The sequence below is a fragment of the Balaenoptera physalus genome, assembly GCF_965194825.1.
Source record: "Balaenoptera physalus genome assembly, chromosome: 1".
In the NCBI taxonomy this organism is placed as follows: Eukaryota; Metazoa; Chordata; class Mammalia; order Artiodactyla; family Balaenopteridae; genus Balaenoptera; species Balaenoptera physalus.
In genome coordinates this window covers 70,406,336-70,428,631 of record NC_138882.1, presented here as the reverse complement: position 1 = coordinate 70,428,631, position 22,296 = coordinate 70,406,336, and the positions used below count along the sequence as shown (strand labels likewise).

General features: G+C 41.3%; 1 protein-coding gene across 1 annotated transcript in view; it reads right to left on the bottom strand.

The window, feature by feature from the left end:
• The window catches only part of LOC309654336 (uncharacterized protein), a gene marked incomplete at both ends in the record, with an annotated part of 436,530 nt that overhangs the window by 411,846 nt on the left and 2,388 nt on the right, over nt 1-22,296 (bottom strand). Inside the window, one exon of the mRNA XM_082448246.1 lies at nt 19,821-20,152. Within this exon, the coding sequence (XP_082304372.1) occupies nt 19,821-20,152 (332 nt within the window). The remainder of the gene's footprint in view (nt 1-19,820; nt 20,153-22,296) is intronic.

Below are 22,296 nucleotides of genomic sequence, written 5' to 3'. Positions count from 1 at the left end.
CCCTTTCCTTGCCATCAGACAAGGGTGACGCAACTCCAGCTGGGACTCTGCACTTCCCCCTCCCTGATTCTCCAGAAGAGCAGGTGGCCCCCCTCTGAGGGCAGGGGCAAGACCACGGACCAAGTCCCCCTGCACGAAGGCACTACTGGAAGCTCTTCCTGAAAAGCAGTCCTGCCTTGGAGCGAACCCGTGTACCGCCAAAGCTGGTCTCGTCCTGCAGCTGAGGGACGCAGGCTTTAAGTCAGCTGCCTTGGCTTTAAATCAATCAGTCCCCCCTTTAAGTCAGGTGACCTGATTTTAAATCCCTGTGTGCCCCTCAAGCCTGCAACTTCAAAAGTTGGGAACTTCACTTTGATCCCAGCACCTCACACACAGCTGAATGCACACTGTAGTCACCCCCAACCCTGGCTTAGAGGCAGGATATAAGGTAAGGGGATGGGCGTGCACACATGGTGATGAGGGTGTACTTCATGTACCAGAAGGGTCCAGGTACTCTGGGCACAGCAAGCAGTGCACGATACAGCAGCTCCCTGGCAAAGCTGGTGATGCACAGGGGGAGCAGGCATACCCAGGCATGCAGAGGTTCCAGGGCGGGAGCTGGGGCACAGCCAGCCGGGAGGGTGTGAAAGCGGAGGATCTGAGCCTTCTGGTGAAAGGCAGACACAGAATATGGATGAGAAACAAAGACCAGATGAAACATGGATTTGAAAAACACACCATGCTCTTGAAATTGGGGTGGGGGGCACCCCAGATTTGAGTCTTCTTACTCCCCAGTAGCTAGTGCTTTGGCATTTGCCCAATTACTTATAAAATGTGACTGATAATATCTAACCCATAGAATACAGCATTTGGAGTGGTTTGCGTGTTTATGTTTCTATAGGGGAATAAACTTTTCTACAAGAAAAATGTATATTTTCTGAAATAAATTAAAACCCCTTTTTAAAAAGTACCGTATCGGACTTCCCTGGTGGCGCAGTGGTTAAGAATCTGCCTGCCAAGGCAGGGGACCTGGGCTCGAGTCCTGGTCAGGGAAGATCCCAAATGCTGCGGAGCAGCTAAGCCCATGCGCCACAACTACTGAGCCTGGAGGCCACAACTACTGAAGCCTGCGCGCCTAAAGCTGGTGCTCCACAACAAGCGCAACAAGAGAATCCACCGCAATGAGAAGCCCACGCACCGCAACAAACAATAACCCCCGCTCCCTGCAACTAGAGAAAGCCCACACGCAGCAACGAAGACCAAACGCAGCCAAAAATAATTAAATTAATTTTTTTTAAAACTACTATATCCTTCTATACATCTTCTTGGGGAAGAACAGAGGGAAGGAGTGGGAGAGTGAGAAAGACCAATACTTAGTGCACATCCCTGATGCAGGTGCTCTGCTGGCTCAGATAGTTTTATCCCCACTTTACAAAGGAGGAAGTAAGCTCAGAGAGGTTTAGTAATTTTCCCAAAGCCAAACAGCTATTGAGTGGCAGAACCAGGATCTGAACCAAATCTGTAACCTTCAAAGCCTAAGCCCTCATCACACCAAAACTCAATTAATATTTACATTTATCGAATTACATTGCAACCTGGGGAGTTCTTGGCACAGTCCTGAATAAGAGTGAGAAAGAAAGAAATAGCGTTGTTCATCCAGTCAACCAAATTTTTTTTTTAATGCTATTCTTGTCTGCTTACATTCTTTTTATTTATGTATGTATGTATGTATGTATGGCTGTGTTGGGTCTTCGTTTCTGTGCGAGGGCTTTCTCTAGTTGTGGCAAGCGGGGGCCACTCTTCATCGCGGTGCACGGGCCTCTCACTATCGTGGCCTCTCGTTGCCAAGCACAGGCTCCAGACACGCAGGCTCAGTAATTGTGGCTCACAGGCCGAGTTGCTCTGCGGCATGTGGGATCTTCCCAGACCAGGGCTCGAACCCGCGTCCCCTGCATTGGCAGGCAGATTCTCAACCACCGCACCACCAGGGAAGCCCAACCAAAATTTTTGAAGCAGCTGCTAGATGCCTGGCCCTGTTTGGAGTTCAGCAGTGATCAAGACAGGAAGAGTCCTACTTTCATGAACCATGTAGTGGGGAGGAGAGAGAGGTGCAACTTGGGTGAGGGATTTCACCTTGCTGGGCCTCTGTTTTCTCATCTGGAAAATGGGATGGGTGTTTCTCATTTTCTGGGATTGTCCACCCCTCACATTCTCTGATTCCATAAGAAGCATTTGTTTTCCTGTTTTTTAAAATTCAATCAGGCCATGAGCTGTGATGAATGTCGTTAGCTGCTCCCCAAATCACTCTATTTCCACCCATTTCCTGTGATCAGGTCTATCCCCCAACATGACTCAAAATCAATCAAGTCACAGAAGCTAAGGGGCAACCAGCAGAAGAATTCCAACCCTGGCTTCTCAGGAGCTCTGCGGTCTACCTGGCCAGGTAAACTTCACGCACCTGGCACAAGGTGGCCATCCCTGGTTTCACATCAACATGATCTCAGGCACAAACCTCCTTGTTTTTCCATCTTTTCTTTAAGTTACTTGCTGAAACAACTGCACAAATATGAAAAAGATATAAAAATCAGGCATCCTCTGCCCTCACTGCCTACTAATAAATGATTTTCTGCCACTTTAATGATAAAGATACAATATTTCAGCATTCCGCTGCCCTTATTATTTTTCATTTTGTTGATATTTCTACTGAATACATCTTTCAATATTTTAACAATGGAACATATATTTAGGTTGTTCCACACACAGCCTTTGGTGGTAAGGGTTTTGTTGTTATATTTCTATTATGTTTCCTTTAAAAATAATTATCCTGTTTAAATGGATTATGTCAACTTTATAGGCATTTTTTATATGATACTGATGAAATTAATACATAGAGGGCAGTAGTACAAATTGATTGGAATTGAGAGTCTCTATTAGCACAGTTAAATATAAATATTTATATATATATATATATATATATATATATATATATATACCAAATTACATGCTGAGTGAGATTCTCCTACTCTTTTTCACTCTCTGCCCCTCAAGCCTGTAAGAAATGGAATATTTCTTGCCATATCAGTAAAAAAAGGATGTCACAGACATCAGCACTTGCAGCCCTCCAGTGTGAGCCAGCAGGCCCTGAGGAACTCAGGATATGCAAATACAGAATGCTGGCCCCAGCGAGCTGAGGTGCATATCAAAGGAATGATTTCAGTGAGCCCAGACGCTTGCATCTTCCCATACAAAGAAAAGCGCTACATTCCTCACCTTGGGAGAGCTGGTTTTCCTTAGTTAACAATCACCTTTTGATGTTCCCCATTACCTGCGCCATTCCCCTCCCCTGTCCCCTCCCCCCAGTACTTTAGCTCAGGGAGGAAGGAGCGCAGAGAGACTCGGCTGAACAAGGGACCTCCGAGCCTGGGGATGCGTTTTCAGCTGCTTTCCCCGCAGTCAGGAGGAGGGGCGCTGACGCTCCAACCGGACCCTGCGCCTCCCTTTCCCCGTTTCCCCTCAGGACGCTCAGGCCGACCCACTCCCCACGCCCACCAGGCCCCGCGAGCCAGGCCGAGGGCAGGGGCGAGAGGAGGGACCGAAGTTCCCCGGGACCAGAACGCTGGGGGCCGCTCTTTCTGCACAGCAGCGGCGGGTGGCAGCGAACGCCTGCCCCTCAGAAGCTGGTCTTGCACTGACGCCCGGGCACCAGACCAGGAGGAGGGTTGGCGCCCACTTACCCGGCCCGCGATCCCCAGGACTGTCGCGGCTTTGGCCGCCGGGGCCCCTCCAGAGCCGGCAGCCTCAGTGAGGCCGCCCTCCCTTCGGGCTCCGGGGCACTTCAGTGACGGCGGAGGGAAGAGACCCCGAGCCGGGAGTTCCAGCTCTGCGGAAACGCGGGATCCGTTCTGGGCGAGGAGGTGGGACCGCTCTGCCCCCAGGCCTTCCGGGAGGGAGGGCGGCGCCGGGGGAGAAGCCGCCTGGAGCCTCCAGGAGCCCTTCTGGGGGTCCTGGAGGGGCGGCCCGGCCTGGGGGCCCCGCCCACTGTGGCCGCAGCCCAGGCCTTTTTCCTGGAATCCTACACAAGAAAGAAAGATACACAGTCTATAGTAAATATTCACAAATGATTGTTGCTGCTGTGCTTACTATTCTATTAAAGGTGTAAAATCCATAAAACACTTTAAGTTCAAAGTTAAATATGAATTTTTACCTTTCTAATTATGTCTCTGCTATTCCCAACTGTGGTTAATGAATCAGAGACTGTGGCATCACTAGTTAAAAATGAGCTTGAGGAAAAAACAGAACTCAGGCCCACCAGACCTACTGAATCACGATCTGCACTTTTAAAATCTCCCCAGTGTACTTGTGTACCCATGAATAGTTGAAAGGTACATTTCTACCTCGACATGTCTTTTCTGTCTGAGAAATACACACATTTTATCCAGTTTGATATAAATAAAACACTCAAAAATGCATATGCCTGTGTTGAAACCATCATTCTATCATTTCTTTTCCAGATAAGTATAGTCTCTACACTGGTTTTGTGGATCACATGCCATACTCTTTTCTTGTAGTTAGAAATAAGGTAGAGAAAGTTACTTTGTAAATATATATATATTAGTGGATAATTGAAGACAGTCTTCTATAATTAAAACCAGTTCTCTTAACTTGCTGTTTTCTTCTTGGGTCACATTATGAACTCTTCCCATGGCCACATGGCATGTGTACTTTTAATTTCAGGGACTGCTGCCATTCCAGAATGTGGCCATAGATTTCTCTCAAGAGGAGTGACAATGCCTGGACCAAGATCAATGGGAATTGTACAGGGGTGTGATGTTAGAGAAGTATAGGAACCTGCTCTCCTTGGGTGAGGATACCTTCCTTCCAGAATTCCTTTTCCAACCACAGGGTTTAGAGTCCTTCATTTGTAGAATGTCTCCTGGAATCTTCTGCTTCCTACAATAGGGTTTCAGATTGCAATGTTTCAGGAAAGACTGGGAGTTTGTGGGTATAATTTATCTTATTCTTTTAAAATCGCAGCCTCCCTTTTAATATACTTTGTAACTGCTTGGGATGTGTCTATATGAACTGTGTATTATATGCTTCTGTTATAGTCCTTACAATATTTTTTTGTCTTATTTTCTGTAACAATTTTCCATGGATTCTTTGGGCTTAAGGTATATTAAAAGGGAGACTGCGATTCTGGGACTTCCCTGGTGATGCAGTGGTTAGGATTTCGCCTGCCAATGCAGGGGACCCTGTTCGATCCCCGGTCTGGGAATTTCCCACGTGCCACGGAGCAACTAAGCCAGTGGGCCACAACTACTGAGCCTGCGTGCCACAAGTACTGAAGCCGGTGTGCCTTGAGCCCGTGCGCCATTTATTTTTTGGAGAATAAAACTGCCTCTGAGTGATTAAAATCTAGACCAGCTAGTCAAAATGCTTTATCACCTGTTCTTCTAAACCACTGATCAACGGAACAAGTTTTACTAGGGATAACAGAGTAATTGTATTCTGGAGTTCATATCAGCAATATGTTTTATGACCTTGATGCTGGATCACGACATTTCAATGGTATAACTGCTATTAATTGTCTGTTTGTTCAACGATTAAAGTCTCACGTGATCTGAGTTCAGACTGGAGTCATCCTGGTTGGTTTCTGTCTATTGCAGATTTCTTCCAGTATGAAAGGACAAGAGCAATACGGCTTACTTTACAAAATGTCTTCAAACTAAATGATGATATAATCTACATTCAGTTAATTTATACATACCCTACTGTAGAACAGGGTTTGTTACGGTGGCAGAGCCCGGTAATTAGGTAAAACTGAAACCTTTATCTGCAGTGGTTCAAGTTCTCTTCCTAAGAATATATTTATAATCAACATTCTTTCACAAAGTACCCAATTTAATTCACCATAGCATTCCTCATATTAACTAAATGGAGAATCCTAGGCTATATACAAATCCAGAAAGGGCCAAAAGTCATCAGCCCCTATGGATTATTACAACCCATTACTGAGACATTCAAATTATTTATTAAAGAACCACCATGACCATCAACATCATCAATTTATATATTATTGCCCCAATGCTAGCCTTAACCCTGGCTCTCACAACATGAATTCCTCTTCCCATATCTTATCCACTAATTGATATAAATGTAGGCATACTATTTATATTAGCCATATCAAGCCTAGCCATTTATTCCATCCTCTGATCTGGTTGAGCTTCAGATTCAAAATACTCACTCACTGGAGCTCTACGGACAGTAGCACAGACAATCTCATATGAAGTCTTGCTGGCAGTTATTCTATTCTCAGTCCTAATGCTAAATGGATCATTTACACTTTCAACAGTAATTATTACACAAGAACACCTATGACTAATTTTCTCCTGACCCCTACCCAGAATTTGATTATCTCCGCAGTAGCAGAAATCCAATGAAGCCCCACTTGATTTAACAGAAGTAGAATCAAAACCTGTATATGTCTTCAATGTAGAAAATGTAGCAGGCCCATTCACCCCGTCCTTCCTAGAGAATATGTCAATTTCCTTATAATAAACATTTCCACAACATTCTATTTTTAGGAGCATTCAACAATCCCTACGTGCCAGAATTATATACAGCCCAAGTCATCATTAAAACACATCTAACAATCTCCTTTCGATGAATTCGAGCATCCTACCCACAATTTTGATATGATCAACGTATACATCTCTTATAAAAAATCTTTTTACTACTAACATTAGCCCTATGTATATGAGAGTTTTCACTACCTGTCGTCATACCAGGCAACCCACAGCAAACTTAAGAAATATGTTTGACTAAAGAGTTACTTTGATAAAGTAAATGATAGAGGTTTAAATGCGCTTATTCCTGGAATTGAACTTATTTCTAAGAATTTTACATTCTCCATGCTACCACATTACACCACAATGCTATATAGTAAGGTTCTCTAAGAAAGCTTCAAGGCCCATACCCCCAAAATATTGTTGTATATCCTTCCTGTACTAATAAACTCTCATTGTTTTTTACTATCATTCTACTGACCATTATTTCAGGAAATATAATTGTATAACAAGCTCACACTGGTTAATGGTATCCCCATTCTAATAAAAAACATGAACCCATAAGCTACAGAAGCATCCAACAAATATTTTCTAAAACAATCCACCACATCAATACTACTTATAATGGCTATTATCATTAATCTAATATACTCTGGTCAAAGAACACAATGGATTACAAAAATCTTTAATCCAGCAGCATCCACTATCATGACAATCGTCCTTGTCACAAAAGTAGGACATTCCCCATTTCACTTCTGAGTGCCCGAAGTAACTCAAGGCATTCCATGAACAGCAGGCCTGATGCTATCAACATGACAAAATTGCACCCCTATCAGTTTTATACCACATGTCACCATCCATCAACCTAAACATACTGTTAATCATAGTGATATTATAAATCATAGTTGGACGCTGAGGCAGACTTAGCCATACTCACCTGGAAAAAATTACAGCCTCCTCATCAGTTGCCCATATAGGATGAATAACAGCTATTATAATGTATATTCCAAGTATAACAATCCTAAACATACTAATTTATATCATAACAACACTATCTTCTTCCTATTTATACCCAGATGTACTACAAGGGTATCATTATCACACACATGAGATAAAACACCTCCCATCAGGATCCTTATCCTCAGCATTATAGTGTCATTAGGAGGTCGCCCACCATTATCAGGGTTTTGACCCAAATGAATAATTATCCAAGAGATAACAAAAATGATAACATCATTCTACCAACACTAATAGCCATCACAGCAGTCCTCAGCATATATTTCTACTTGCAGCTAACATAACCCACATCACTAACTATATTCCCTTCATTAAACAACACAAAAGTACAACAATTTGAACATACAAATCAAATAACTTTCCTATCATTACTCATCATAATAGCCACACGATTACTACCCATAACACCCATCCTATCAGTGCTGGACTAGGAATTTAGGTTAGCTTAGACCAAGAGCTTTCAAAACCCTAAACAAGTACAATTTACTTAATTTCTAAAAATAAGGACTGCAGGACTTTCTCCTATATCAATTGAATGCAAAGCAAACACTGTAATTAAGCCAAATCCTTACGAGATTGATGAGTTTTAACCCCAGGAAATTTTAGTTAACAGGCAAATCCTCTAGTCAACTGGCTTCAATCTACTTCTCCTCCCTTTGGGAAAGAAAAAAGAAGAAAAAAAAAGGCAGGAAAATCACCGGCAGAATTGAAGCTGCTTCTCTCAAGTTACAATTCAATCTGTTGATTCACCACAGGGTTTGCCAGAAAGAGGGCTCAATCTCTGTCTTTAGATTTACAGTCGAATGCTAGCTCAGTCATTTTACCTCTGTTCATACACTGCTGATTATTTTCAACAAATCACAAAGATATCGGCATTTTATCTTTACTATTTGGTGCTTGAGCTGGAGTAGCAGGCAGCGCCTTAAGTATATTAATCCTGGCTGACCTATGCTAACCTGGAGCGCTACTTGGAGATGCCCAAATCTGTAAGGTAGTCATAACAGTCCCTGCACTTGTAATAATTTTCTTTATAGTTGTACCCATTATGATTTCAGGATTTGAAAACTGACTTGGGCCACTAATAACTGGGGCACCTGAGGTAGCATTTCCCCCAGTACATCATATAAACTTTTGACTACTTCCCCCATCATTCTTACTCTTACTCATATCACCAATAGTAGAAGCTGGTTCTGGTACAAGTGGAACCCTATATTCAGCTCTAGCCTGCAATCTGGCCCATGAAGGAGCCTCTGTCGATCTAACCATTTTCTCCTTACATTTAGCAGGTGTCTCTTCAATTCTTGGTGCTATTACTTTTATTACTATAGTCTTTAATACAAAACTATCAGTCATATCCCAATACCAAACACCAGTATTTGTTTAATCTTTCCCAACTATAGCCATATTACTATAATTACCACTCTCAGTCTGAGCAGCCAGAATTGCCATATTGTTAAGAGACAGAAATCTAAACACTACTTTCTTTGACCCTGCAGGAGGAGACTGAATCCTATACCAACACCTATTCTGACTCTTTGGTCACCCTGAAGTCTGTATTCATGGCCTACCAGGCTTTGTTATAATCTCACATATCATTACATACTATTTAGGACAAAAAGTGCCTTTCAGCTATTTGGGACTAGTATGAGTCATGTCCACTGGCTTTTTAGGATTTCTCTTGTGGGCCCATCATATGTTTACCATAGGGATAGCTGTCGACTCAGGAGCATACTTTGCATCAGCTACCGTAATTACTTCTATCCCTACAGGAGTAAAAGTATCTAGCTGATTAGCAACTCTTTATTTAAGTTTTCTTTCTCGTTTCTTTTTTTTTTGGCTGCGTTGGGTCTTGGTTGCTGCACGTGGGCTTTCTCTGGTTGCGGTGCACGGCCTTTTCATTGCAGTGGCTTCTCTTGTTGCAGAGCACGGCCTCTAGGCGCGTGGGCTTCAGTAGTTGTGGCTTGCGGGCTCTAGAGGGCAGCTCAGTAGTTGTGGTGCATGGGCTTTTTGCTCCGCGCCATGCGGAATCTTCCCAGACGAGGGCTCGAACCCATGTCCCCTGCATTGGCAGGCGAATTCTTAACCACTGCGTCACCAGGGAAGTCCCTGGTTAGCAACTGTTCACGGAGGTAATATTATATGACCTCCCACTATACTATGAGTTTTAGGCTTTAGTTTTTCTTTTTACAGTAGGTGGTTTGACAGGAATCATCTTAGCCAACTCATCCCCAGACATTGTCCTCCAGGATACATACTATGTAGTAGCACACTTCCGTGACCTAATGTCCATGGGAGCAGTCTTCACTATTATAGGAGGCTTCCTACACTGATTCCCACTATTCTCAGGTTATACAGTTAACTCAGCATGAGCAAAAATTCACTTCACAAGTATATTTGTAGTAGTAAATATGACTTCCTGCAGCACTTTCTTGGCCTCTCAGGGATGTCACTACGTTAGTCTGAGTACCCTGAGGCACACACAACATGAAATATTTTATCTTTAGGCTCATTCATCTCCGTAGCAGCAGTAATGCTAATAATCTTCATACTTTGAAAAGCATTTGCGTCTAAACAAGAAGTCTTAGCAGTGGAAATTGCTACTCCTAACCTAGAATGGTTACACGAATGCCCTCCACCATATCCTATGTTTCAAGATCCTACCTATGTAAATGTGAAATAAGGAAGGATTCAAGTCCTTTTCAACCAGTTTCAAGCCAACACCATAACAATTATGTCTTTCTCAATAAATGAGATAAAAGTAAAAAGTGATGTAGCTTTGTCAAAGTTAAATCATAGGCTAAAATCCTGTATATTACTAAGGCATATCACTTTCATCTAGGCTCTCAAGATACAACATCACCGATTATGGAAGAACTTTTACATTTTCATCATCACACATTAATAGTGATTTTTAAAATAAGTTCTCTAGTCCTCTATATCATTTCACTAATATTGACATCTAAACTAACTCACTTGCATACAATAGATGCACAGGTAGAGAAAATGTGAACAATTTACTAGCCATTATTGTAATCTTAATTGCCCTATCATCATTGTGAATCCTTTACATGACACATGAAATCAATAACTCTTCCCAAACCATAAAAAACTATGGGTCAGTAATGATACTGAAGCTACAAATACACAGATTATGAAGATTTAAATGTTGACTCCTCTGTAATCCCCACATCAGAGCTAAAACCAGGAGAATAATGACTAATAGAAGTCAACAACCGAGTAGTTAGAGATAGTCATTGAATATTAGTTTCATCTGAAATTGTTGTACACTCCTGAGTTTTTCCTTCTCAGGCCTAAAAAGAGCTATCCCAGGATGCCTAACTTAAAGAATCCTAATACCAACAGGACCAGGCCTATGTTGTGGACAAGAGAACTCGTTTTCCTGAGTTCAAAGACAGGACAGAGGGATATGGCTGAGATATGGGGTGAATCTGGAGCCCATGGGGATGCACTCTCCAAGCTCCAGGATAGGAATGGGGCCTCTAGGGTCCCAGGCCACCCACCACACCCTCCCGAGCACGATCTGGACAACATTCCTTGTCAGTGATGAGGCAGCCCTAATACTGGTCATGCCCCGATGTTGTGTCCTATGTGGGCCCCATGCTCTTGGGACCACATCCCACACTCTGCAGGTCCATGCTACAGGGTCCTTCGTGCCTCAGGAGTACAGACCACACAACAAGCAGTTCCCTCCCCAACCAGCAGGAGGAGGGGAGGAGAGCAGGGGCACCAGGGGAATCTCACTCAGACAACAACACCCCAGGGGTGCCAGCGGGGACAGTGATGATGCAGATGAGGCACAGACCAAGAGATGGGACCAGAGGACCCAAAAGGCAGCTGGTCAGGTCCTGGCTCATCTGCACCCAGGACACCTTTGTCCCTCATACACCCCCTTCCTCATACACCCTCTCCTTAAATGCAGATTCTTCAGATGCAAACAGGCAGAGCTTCAGACTGAAAGTCAGCTCTTCCAAAATGACCCATCAGCAAACACTGCAGGATTCCACTCCCTGTGCTTTGTGGCTGCTTCCCACTAGCTATTTATTTTACATCTGGTAGTGTATATATGTCCATGCCACTCTCTCACTTCATCCCAGATTACCCTTCCCCCTCCCTGTGTCCTCAAGTCCATTCTCTATGGCTGAGTCTTTATTCCTCTCCTGCCCCTAGGTTCTTCATAACCATTTTTTTCTTTTTTTTTTAGATTCCATATATATGTGTTAGCATACGGTATTTGTTTTTCTCTTTCTGACTTACTTCACTCTGTATGACAGTCTCTAGGTCAGTCCCCCTCACAACAAATAACTCAATTTCATTTCTTTTTATGGCTGAGTAATATTCCATTGTATATACGTGCCACAGCTTTATCCATTCATCTGTCGATCCTGCCAACACTTTTACTTTACTCAATTGAGACCAATGTCACACTTGTAAGGTAATAAATTTACGATGTTTTGAGTCACTCAATTTGTGGTAATTCGTATGAAAGCAATAAAAAACAAATACAGAGGTCCTACAAGAGCCAGGCTATATATTTATATTTAAGTATTTCTAAAATGAATTTAACCCTGTGATTGACAGCAGCAGCAGCTTCCAAGGGATCCCACCACACACCTGAGGCGAAAGCAGCCTAATAAAGAAGCAGTGACAGCAGCAGGTCACTGCCCCACACTTGGGGTAGAGGGGGATTTGATCTACTGTAGCAGCAGCATAGCCTGAATGGGAATGCATCCTCCTGTGGCACTAGTCCCATCAGCATTAGTCTAATCTGCTAGCATCTGCTGTGCCAACAGGCCCAACGTATACAAACCCTCCAACTCAGTAGCATTAAGTGAGCCAGGCTCAGTGTTTCCTGAAACTCATATCCAATGGCACTGGAAAGCCCAGATATCACCTACTGTTATGCAAACATAAAAAAAAATAACAGAAGACTGGCAACTTCAGAAAGAAAAGGGGAACAATGGAATGGGTGAAAACAAGTAGGATAAATATAAGAGACTATCATTAGCCTCATGAGTTTCTTAAATTCCCTCTGATGGTCAAAGCAAAAATTATGACACCATCTGATGTGGTTCTCAATGTATATAAAGGAAATACTACAGAAAATCATACTTTAAAACTGGGGACTATTAAGAGACCTAAATGGAAGTAAAATTTTGAAACTTCACTTGAAGTAATAAACCACTGATTCCAGTAGGCTATGATAAGTTACATATGTATAGTGTAATGCCAAAAGCAACCACTAAGAAAACTATACAAACAGTATCCACAAACGATTATAAATAAATTAGATTAAAATGGACTTATTAAAAAATGTTTAGGGCTTCCCTGGTGGCGCGGTGGTTGAGAATCTGCCTGCCAATGCAGGGGACACGGGTTCGAGCCCTGGTCTGGGAAGATCCCACATGCCGCGGAGCGGCTGGGCCCGTGAGCCACAATTGCTGAGCCTGCGCGTCTGGAGCCTGTGCTCCGCAACAAGAGAGGCTGCGATAGTGAGAGGCCCGCGCACCGCGATGAAGAGTGGTCCCCACTTGCCACAACTAGAGAAAGCCCTCGCACAGAAACGAAGACCCAACACAGCCAAAAATAAATAAATAAATAAATAAATATAAAAAAAAAAAGATGGTGTAAAAAAATGTTTAAGTAACCCACAAGAAGGCAAAATAAGAGAAACACAGGATTGAGAAACTGAGGTAAAAGACAAAACAAAAAATAAAATGGTAAACTGCGGTGGGGTGGGGATGGTGGTGTGCTGAATTGGGCGATTGGGATTGACATGTATACACTGATGTGTATAAAATTGATGCCTAATAAGAACCTGCAGTATAAAAAAACAAACAAACAAAACAACTAATACTAAACTTTCATTGGGTTATTTGTATGGAAATAGGTTAATATAAATGTTTCAGACATTACATGAAATTTCTAAAAATCTTATATTTGTATTTGTATGGAAATATGTATGGAAATATGTTAATATAAATGTTTCAGACATTACATGAAATTTCTAAAAATCTTATATGTTCTGGTATAATGTTATAAGTAATAATCCTAGTTATTACTTTAAAATGTATATCTCAGAAATAACTAATTTTCTTGTCAACTGCATTATTATGAACTTTCATCAAATCTTTAACTGTGGTCATTTTTAAGTCTTTTCTCATTTACAGACAGTTCTGGGTGTACTCTGATGCTTTTGCAAATATGTTCCTATAAAAGGGTTTCATCTTCAAGAAATTCATGGAAAAGACTCTGACAAGTACAGGTTTCTGGTAACTGACTGTACTACTGAACTGAATGAATAAGCATTTTCAGAACTCTAATGAAAAACTGATGAACTCATAAAAGTGCTAACAAAAGATCAAGATGAAAAAAAATGTAATTACATGGGACTGAGTGAACTGATGAGGATGAGTATAATTTTTGTGAATTTCTGTCTGAATTAAAAAAAAATCTCACAAGGACTCAGAGGCAAAGAATATACAAATCAATTTTCACTGCAAAGTAAAGGAGCTGTTACAGTGGAGGATTACTGGACTGAATGTCAATATTATGACATAGCATGAGTGTGTTTCATGTTTGGTAATTGCAATCATTGTTGCTTTTGTTGTGGGCATCCATGTAGAATGCTTGTTGTCAGTCTATTTATCTCTTGTAAAAATAAAATACAGTGTGTGTGTGTGAAAAAAATAAAATAAAAAATAAACATAAAAAAAATAAAATGCTAGACCTAATCTTTAACATAGCAATCGTTACATTAACTGTAAATGATCTAAATAACCAAGTCAAAGACAGACATTGGAAGAGTAGATGAAAAAATCACAAGCATGATCCAACTATATACTGTCTATAAGAAGCTTACTTTAAACATCATGATATTGGTAGTTCAAAGTAAAAGGATGAAAAAGGTATATCATGTGAACATTCATCAGAAAAAGCAGGAATGGCTATATTAATATCAGATAAAGTAGATTTCAGAGCAAAGGAAATTATTAGGGGCAAAGAGGGTCATTACATAAAGATAACAGGAATAATCCACCTAGATGACCTAGTGATACTAAATGCGTGTGCACCAAACAACAGAACTTCAAAACACATGAAGCAAACACTGAAAAAGGTAAAAGGAGAAAATTTCAAATCCACAATTATTATTTGAGACTTCAACACAGCAATTTATAGAACTCCCAGAGAGAAAAATCAGCAAGGGTATGGAAGAACTGAAAACATCATCAATCAACAGGATATAACTGACATTTAAAGAACACACTCAATAAAAGCAGAATACATATTCAAGTGTCCATGGAACATTCACTCATATACCATACACTGGGTGATAAAAAAACATTAGCAGATTTAAAAGAATTAAAATCAGAGAGAGTATGTTCTCTAGCCATAATGGAACCAGACTAGAAATCAATAACAGAAAGACAACAGGAAAATCTTCAATCACATGAAAACTAAACATCACAATTCCAAATAACTCATGGGTAAAAAGTCAAGGAAAAATTTTTAAATGCATAGAATAAAAGAAAATGGAGATATAACAGATCAACGTTTGTGGAATGAAGTGAAAGCAATGCTGAAAGGCAAGTTTATAGCACTAAATTGGGAAAGAAAATATTTCAAAGAAATAGTCTAATTTTCTATATTAAAATAGTAAAAACGGAAGAGGAAAAAACACTAAACAAGCAGAAAGAAGGAAATAATAAAGATGAAACAAAAATCCATGAAACTAAAAACAGGAAAATGGGGGGGGGGAGGAAATCAATGAAACAAAAGGCTGGTTCTTCAAAATAAACAATCTAATCAAGAAAGATGTAGCAAGACTGATAAAGATAAAAAGAGAGATGGCACAAATCACAGATACCAGAAATGCAACCAGGGATACCATGACATATCCTGCAGGTTAATAAGGGACAAGTTATTATGAACAAGTCTACACTATAAATTCAAAACTGTGGATGAAATGGACCAATGCGTCTACACCCAAAATTACCAAAACTCAGCCAAGATGAAAGAGACAATCTCAATTTTCCTGTAACTATGAGAAACACTGATTTTTCATTTAAAAACTCCCAAAAGAAATATTCAGGCTTAGATGTTTCACTTTTACCCAAGACTTAAAGCATTAACACCAATTTTACATGACTTGATAAGAAACGGAAGTAGAGGGAACAGTTCCTAATTAATTTTATGAAGCCAGTATTACCTTGATACCAAAACCAGACTGGGACAGTATAGAAAGAAGAAAACTACAGCCCAGTATTTTTTATGAAATTGGCTGTAAAAATCCTCAGCCAAATATTAGCAAATTAAATCCAGAAATATATAAAAAGAATAATATACCATGACCAAGTGGTATTTATTCCAGTTATGCAAAGTTGGTTAAATATTTGAAAATCAAACAATGTAATCTACCATATCCAATAGATTAAGGGGGAAAAGTCATGTGATCCTAATCATTAATGCAGAGAAAGCATTTGATAAAATCCAATCCCATTCATGATTTTAAAAAAAGAAGAAAAAAAACTCCAAGCAAACTAGGAATAGAAAAGGAACATACTGAAACTCATAAAGGTGATCTACAAACAACCTATACCGACATTATATTTAACTGTGAAAGACTGAACGCTTTCTCTGTAAGATCAGAAACAAGGCACCGATATCTGCTCTCACCACTTTTATTAAATATATTACTGGAGGTTCTAGTAAGAAAATAAAGCAAAAATAAATAAATAGATAAATTTAACAGTTAAATTTTTAAAAAGTTTATTTAAAAGATGAAAGAACTATTCCTACTATGTTGAATAGGAAGGAATATATCCTACTGAATGTTGAATAGTAATATATCCTATTATATTGAATAAGGAAAACTAAAACTGTCTATATCTGAAGATGAGATGATAATCTAAATGGAGAAAATACCAAGGAATCCACAAAAAGCTTGAGAAATAATATTCGTTTGTAAATGTTTTAGAGTACAAGATCCACACAATTTTATCAAATTACATATTAATAACAAATGTGTAGAAGCTTAAATAAAAATATGTGATGCCATTTACAACTGACCTAAATAAATACTTAAATAGAAGCCCAATAAGACATTTATAGGACCTCTATACTGAAAATTACAAAATGCTGATGAAGAAAATTTTAAAAGTCCCAAACAAATAGGGAGACATACCTTGTTCATGGATTAGAAAACGCAACATAATAAAGATGTCAATTCTCCCCAAGTTAACAGGCTTAACACAATTACTCTTAAAATGCCCTCAAGGTTTTTGTGGATATAGACAAGCTTATTCTAAGATTTATATGGTAGGAAGAGGCTGAAGAATAGCTAAAACAATTTGTAAAGGAAGATTAAAATGGGAGGAATTAATCTACCCAATTTCAAGATTTCGCCATAATGATGGAGGGTAGATACACAGATCAATGGAATGGAACAGAGAACCCAGAAATAGACCGACACAAATACATTTAACTTGGTTTTGACAGCAGTGCAAAAGCTATCAGGGAAGAATAGACTTTTCAAAAAATGGTACTGAAACAGTTGGACATCCCTCGACAAAAACAAACAAACAAACAATGAACCTTAACCTAAACCTTACACATCTTACACAAAAATTAAATCAAAGTGGATCATAATCTTAAATGTAAAAGCAGGACAGTTTTAGAAAAAAAAAATAGGAGAAAATCTTTGGCATCTAGAACTAGGTGAATAATTCTTAGACTTGACACCGAAAGTATGATCAATAAAAGCAAAAACTGATAAATTGGATCTCATCAAAATAAGTTAAAAATGCTTCATAGAAGATCCTTTTAAGTGGATGAAAACTCAAATTACACAGTGGGAAAACATATTTGAAAACCCCATAGGAGACAAATGACTTGTATCTATAATATACAAAGAACTCTCCAAACAACTTAAAAAAATCCAACTAGAAAATAGTCAGAAGACAGGAACAGACATTTCATGGAAGAGAATATACACATGGCAAAGAAGCACATGAAAAGATGTTCAACATCGTTAGCCGTCAGGGAAATGCAAATTAAGACCATAATGAGATATCAGAGAATAACTAAAATTAAAGTATAGTGACAACATCAAATGCTAGCGAGTACGTAGAAAAATTATATCACATCACTGGTGGGAAAATAAAATGGTTTAGCCACTCTGAGAAACAGCTTGACAGTCTCTTTTAATCCTAAAAGTAGATTCACCCTACAATGCAGTAATTGTACTCTTGAGCATTTATCCAAAAGAAACAAAAACTTAATGAAGTTCCCACAGAAACTTACACATAAATGTTCATAGCAGTTTTATTTCTAATAGCTGAAAACTGGCAACTACCCAAATGTCTTTCAATGGGTGAATGTTGAAACAAATTGTGATAAAATCTTATGATAGAATACTACCGAGCAACAACAAGGAACAAATTATTAATATATGCAAAAATTGAAATGAACTTCAAGGGAATGATGCCGAGGGAAAATTTTTTAAAAGCCAATCTCCGAAGATTAAGTAATTCATGATTATGTTTACATATTATTCTTAAAATAACAAAACTGTGGAGATGGAGAACAGATTAGAAGTTGCCAAGGGTTAGAGATGGGGGTAGAAGGTACAGCAGGGGAACTTCGTGAGGTTTTTGTGGTCCCAGTACAAATAATACAGCAATCTTGGTTTTAATCCCTAAAGATTTTTAAAAGCAATTCCTAATAAGAGGTGTCCAGATATTTAGCAATGGCAGCAGATTAGAGGTATAGCTCCCCAACATGACAACTTCGAAAGAGATCTATACTATCAATACTAATTTAATGCATATGTTAATTTTTAAAAGGCCAGTCACAATACTTAAATGGTACATATCTTAACGATATTACTCCGGGTATCCAGCTATACCAGATGGACTAGCAGGAGTTTCTGTACATTCAATCTTATTTAAGACAGTAAATCTTATAATAAGACAGTTAAAAAAAGAAAAAGAAAAAAAAACAAACCTCAACTACAGTTGGATATTCTCACAGCAAGATGAGGTGAAAATACGTAGCAGCGGTTCAAAAGCTTAAGCAGTGGCACCTAAATTTGGCTGCACATTAGAATCCTCTGAAGCACTTTTTAAAAACCCTCACACCGACGGTTGGTCATGCTAGACCAATACAATCATTTTAACTCTCCTCAGACGATGCCAATGTCTAGCCAGAACCGAGAACCAGCGGACTAAGCAGAAGGGGATGTTTCTACAAAGATCTCTTAACAATAAGTCCTCTCACCCAATCAAGATTTACCTCCCCGCAAAGGGGTAAAGGAGGCTAGATGTTGTCCATACTTGCTTAGCTTTAATTAGCACTTGTGACTTGCCCAAAACCTAGATCATGTTTCCCCTAAATTTCATGTTATTCCCTAAGTTTTTCAAACCCAAGGCTAAGGGGTTTGCCAGGATGAGATTTTAAGTGCTCACACAGGGGAAGTCCCTGGCAAACCAGGACAGCGGTCACTCTACATTGCAATGTAAAGCATCCGAAATAACCCTGCCACTGCTCCCAGATACTACTAGTCTGTGCCAACCAGTGGAGAAAAGGCATTCTCCATTACTACCATGGCAAATGCTACTGTACTTACCTTGGCTAGTCCCTATCTTTTCCAGGCGCCACTCCCCTTCACCTGCTGGTGGATGCTTTGGCCAGCTGACAATGCAGATATTTTCAAACTTTAAGGTGAATAAAAATCATCTGGAGGGTCTGTTGTAACAGAGATCACTGAGCCCCACCAGAGTTGCTGATTCCATAGGGCTGGGACCGGGCCCTAAAACTTGAATATCTAACACATTATCAGGGGATGCTGGGAAAGCTGGGCAGGTAATGGTAAAGCTGGCCAGGAAAAAGAAACCCGACGTGTCAGATCATAAAGTACGGAAGGGCAAGCCCGCCAGCAGTTCAGGCCGGTGGGGGGGGACCGGGGTCCCCAGCCCTACAGGGCCAACGGCAGACCGGCTCGGGCGACCCTCGGAAGCGCGGGGTCCCCGCGGCCGAGTCTGTGCCCCCGGCCGGCCCCGGCTCCCCTCTGCCCACCCTGCGCACGGGGGCTGGAAACGGCCGCGGAGAAGCAGGCAGGGCGGGAAGGGGGGCTCCAAAGAGGGTCTGGCGACTCGAGTCGCTCCGTTTCTCGGTGGGCTCAGCGCGCGCCCTGGGGGAAGAGAGGTGGAGGTCCAGGAAGAGGGGACGGGCAGCACTCACGTAGACCAGCAGCAGCCATGGGTAGACGGCGGGCTCGGCCACCACGGGCGACTCCAGCCTCAGCTTCTCCCCCACGTTTTCGCGCGCGGCCCCCGCACCAGGCTAGTCTGGCGGTTGGGGGAGGGGCGGGGCGCCGCCGGCGGGGGCGGGACAGGCGGGCGGGCGGGAGGCTGAGGGGAGGGAGCCTGGCCTGGGCCTCAGCCGGCGCCGCCGCCGCGCCGCCGCCGCCGCCGCCGCCGCCGCCGCCGCCGCCGCCGCCGCCGCCGGCGGCCTGCTCCCGTCCGGCCCCCGGCTCCCTCTTTGTGGTCACAGGCCCGGGGCCTCCAGCGCTGCTGCCAACTGGGGCCGGCGTGAGGCAAGCACAATGAGCCGGGGGCCAGCTGAACCACTCACTTGCGGCGAGCGCCTCCCGCCCCGTGGACCCGCCCCCTCGCACGCACGCACGCCCGTACGAACGCACGCACGCACGTACGCACGCAAGCACGCACGCACGTCTTCAGCTGCCCCCGGCCACACCCACCGGCCCGAAGTGGAGACCCGGGGAGACCCCTCGGGGCCTGGGGTGGCGGGTTCGACTCCCGCCCTTGACGTACCGTGACACCTCCCCCCCAATAATAAGACTATAATTCCTCATTAAATATGGCAGCCGGAATCCTGGCTTCTGTTCACAAAAATGCTGTGTATTTAGCCTATGCTAGGCACCAGACCTGGACGCTCAGTACTGGCAAAAAAGGAAATGCCCTGCCCTCATGGCGCTGCCATTTTAATTGGAATAGTAGTGACAATGGTCAAGGGAGAAAATAAAGTGTCATCATCGCCACGGGGATGGTTAATCTCATGTGCGCACTGCGTGGGGCCCCGGCAACCACAAACATTATTCCAGATGTGGCCAGGAAGGTATTTTTCAGAAGAGATGAACACTGAAATTGGACCACTTTGCATAAAGGAGATTGTCAATGCCGTGGCGTGGGTGGGCCTCGTCCATCAGTTGAAGGACTGGAGAGAAAAATGAGGTTCCGTAGAAAGAGGGAACTGTTCCTCCAATGGCCTTGGCACATCAGCTCTTCCCTGTGTCTCCAGCCCAGAGTCCTGCCCTGACTTGCCTGCCTCACGGTCACATGAGTCAACTCCTTAAAACAAAACTATATATGTAAAAATACTGAATATATACAAGTCTATTAATTTGTATATGTGTGTATACATATTATATATATGTATACACATATGTTTATATGTGCGTGCGTTTGTAGTATATGTGTAAGTACTATATACAGTATACATACAAGCCTATATATTTGTGTGTATATATTGTATACATGTATGTATGTGTATATATATATATAGTATACATATTATAAATGTGAACGTGCTGTATATATACACACACCCATATATTGATTTATGGGTGTGTGTATATAGACAGTGTATGTACACTGTATGTATGTATGTATACAGTGTATATTTATATATAGGTGTGTATATCTGTTGTATACCTGCATGTGTATATGTTTCTAGGTATTATATGTATATATGAATATACTATTATATACACACTTGCGTATGAATTTATATGTGTATGTCCATGCGCATATTTACATATAGGTGTGTGTGTGTGTGTATACATTGTATATATGTATGTGTATATATCTTATATATATGATATATGTATGTATATATACGATGAATTTCTATATACAGTACATATATATTTTTATGCTATATGCTTTTATATGTAGGTGTATATGTGTGTCTGTATGTATGTACGTGTATGTATTGCATATATTATATGTGTATGTATGTATACTGTCTATATGCACACTTAAATATCTTTGTATGTGTGAATATATGTATGATATATATGTACCTAGGTGTGTATATTGCATATGTTATATGTATGTGTACATACTGTATATATACAAACTATGCATTTTATATGTGTGTATGTATAGTGTATATGTATGTGTGTATTGTATATATTGTGTGTATATGTGTGTATACATACTGTATATATACAAACTGCATTTCATATGTGTGTATATATGTATGTGTGTATTGTATATACTATATGTGTATATGTATGTACGCATACTGCATATGTACACAGCTGTATATTTTTGTATGCTTGTACATATGTACGTGTGTGTGTATATACACACACACCCCGTATGGATTCTGTTTGTCTGGAGAACCCTCACTGATACAGACACTTATGACAATTGAGTACCTGCTCTTTGCCAGCCAGGGAGCCAAAGGCTTGTCTTTCGGTGTCTCCCTTAAGTGTCACAAGTCCCAGGAGGGAAGGTGATGCTGCTCCTACCAGTTGAGGTGCCTCAGGGTCAGTTAGGTGGACAGGGCGGGGGGCTGGAGCCTGGTGGAGCCCAGGTGGAGTTCTAGCAGCAGTACAGCCTAGCAGTCCCACTTCCCCAGGTGCTTCTCACAAAGACGCCGAGGGAGAGTCAGGATCTGAAGGAGGGGA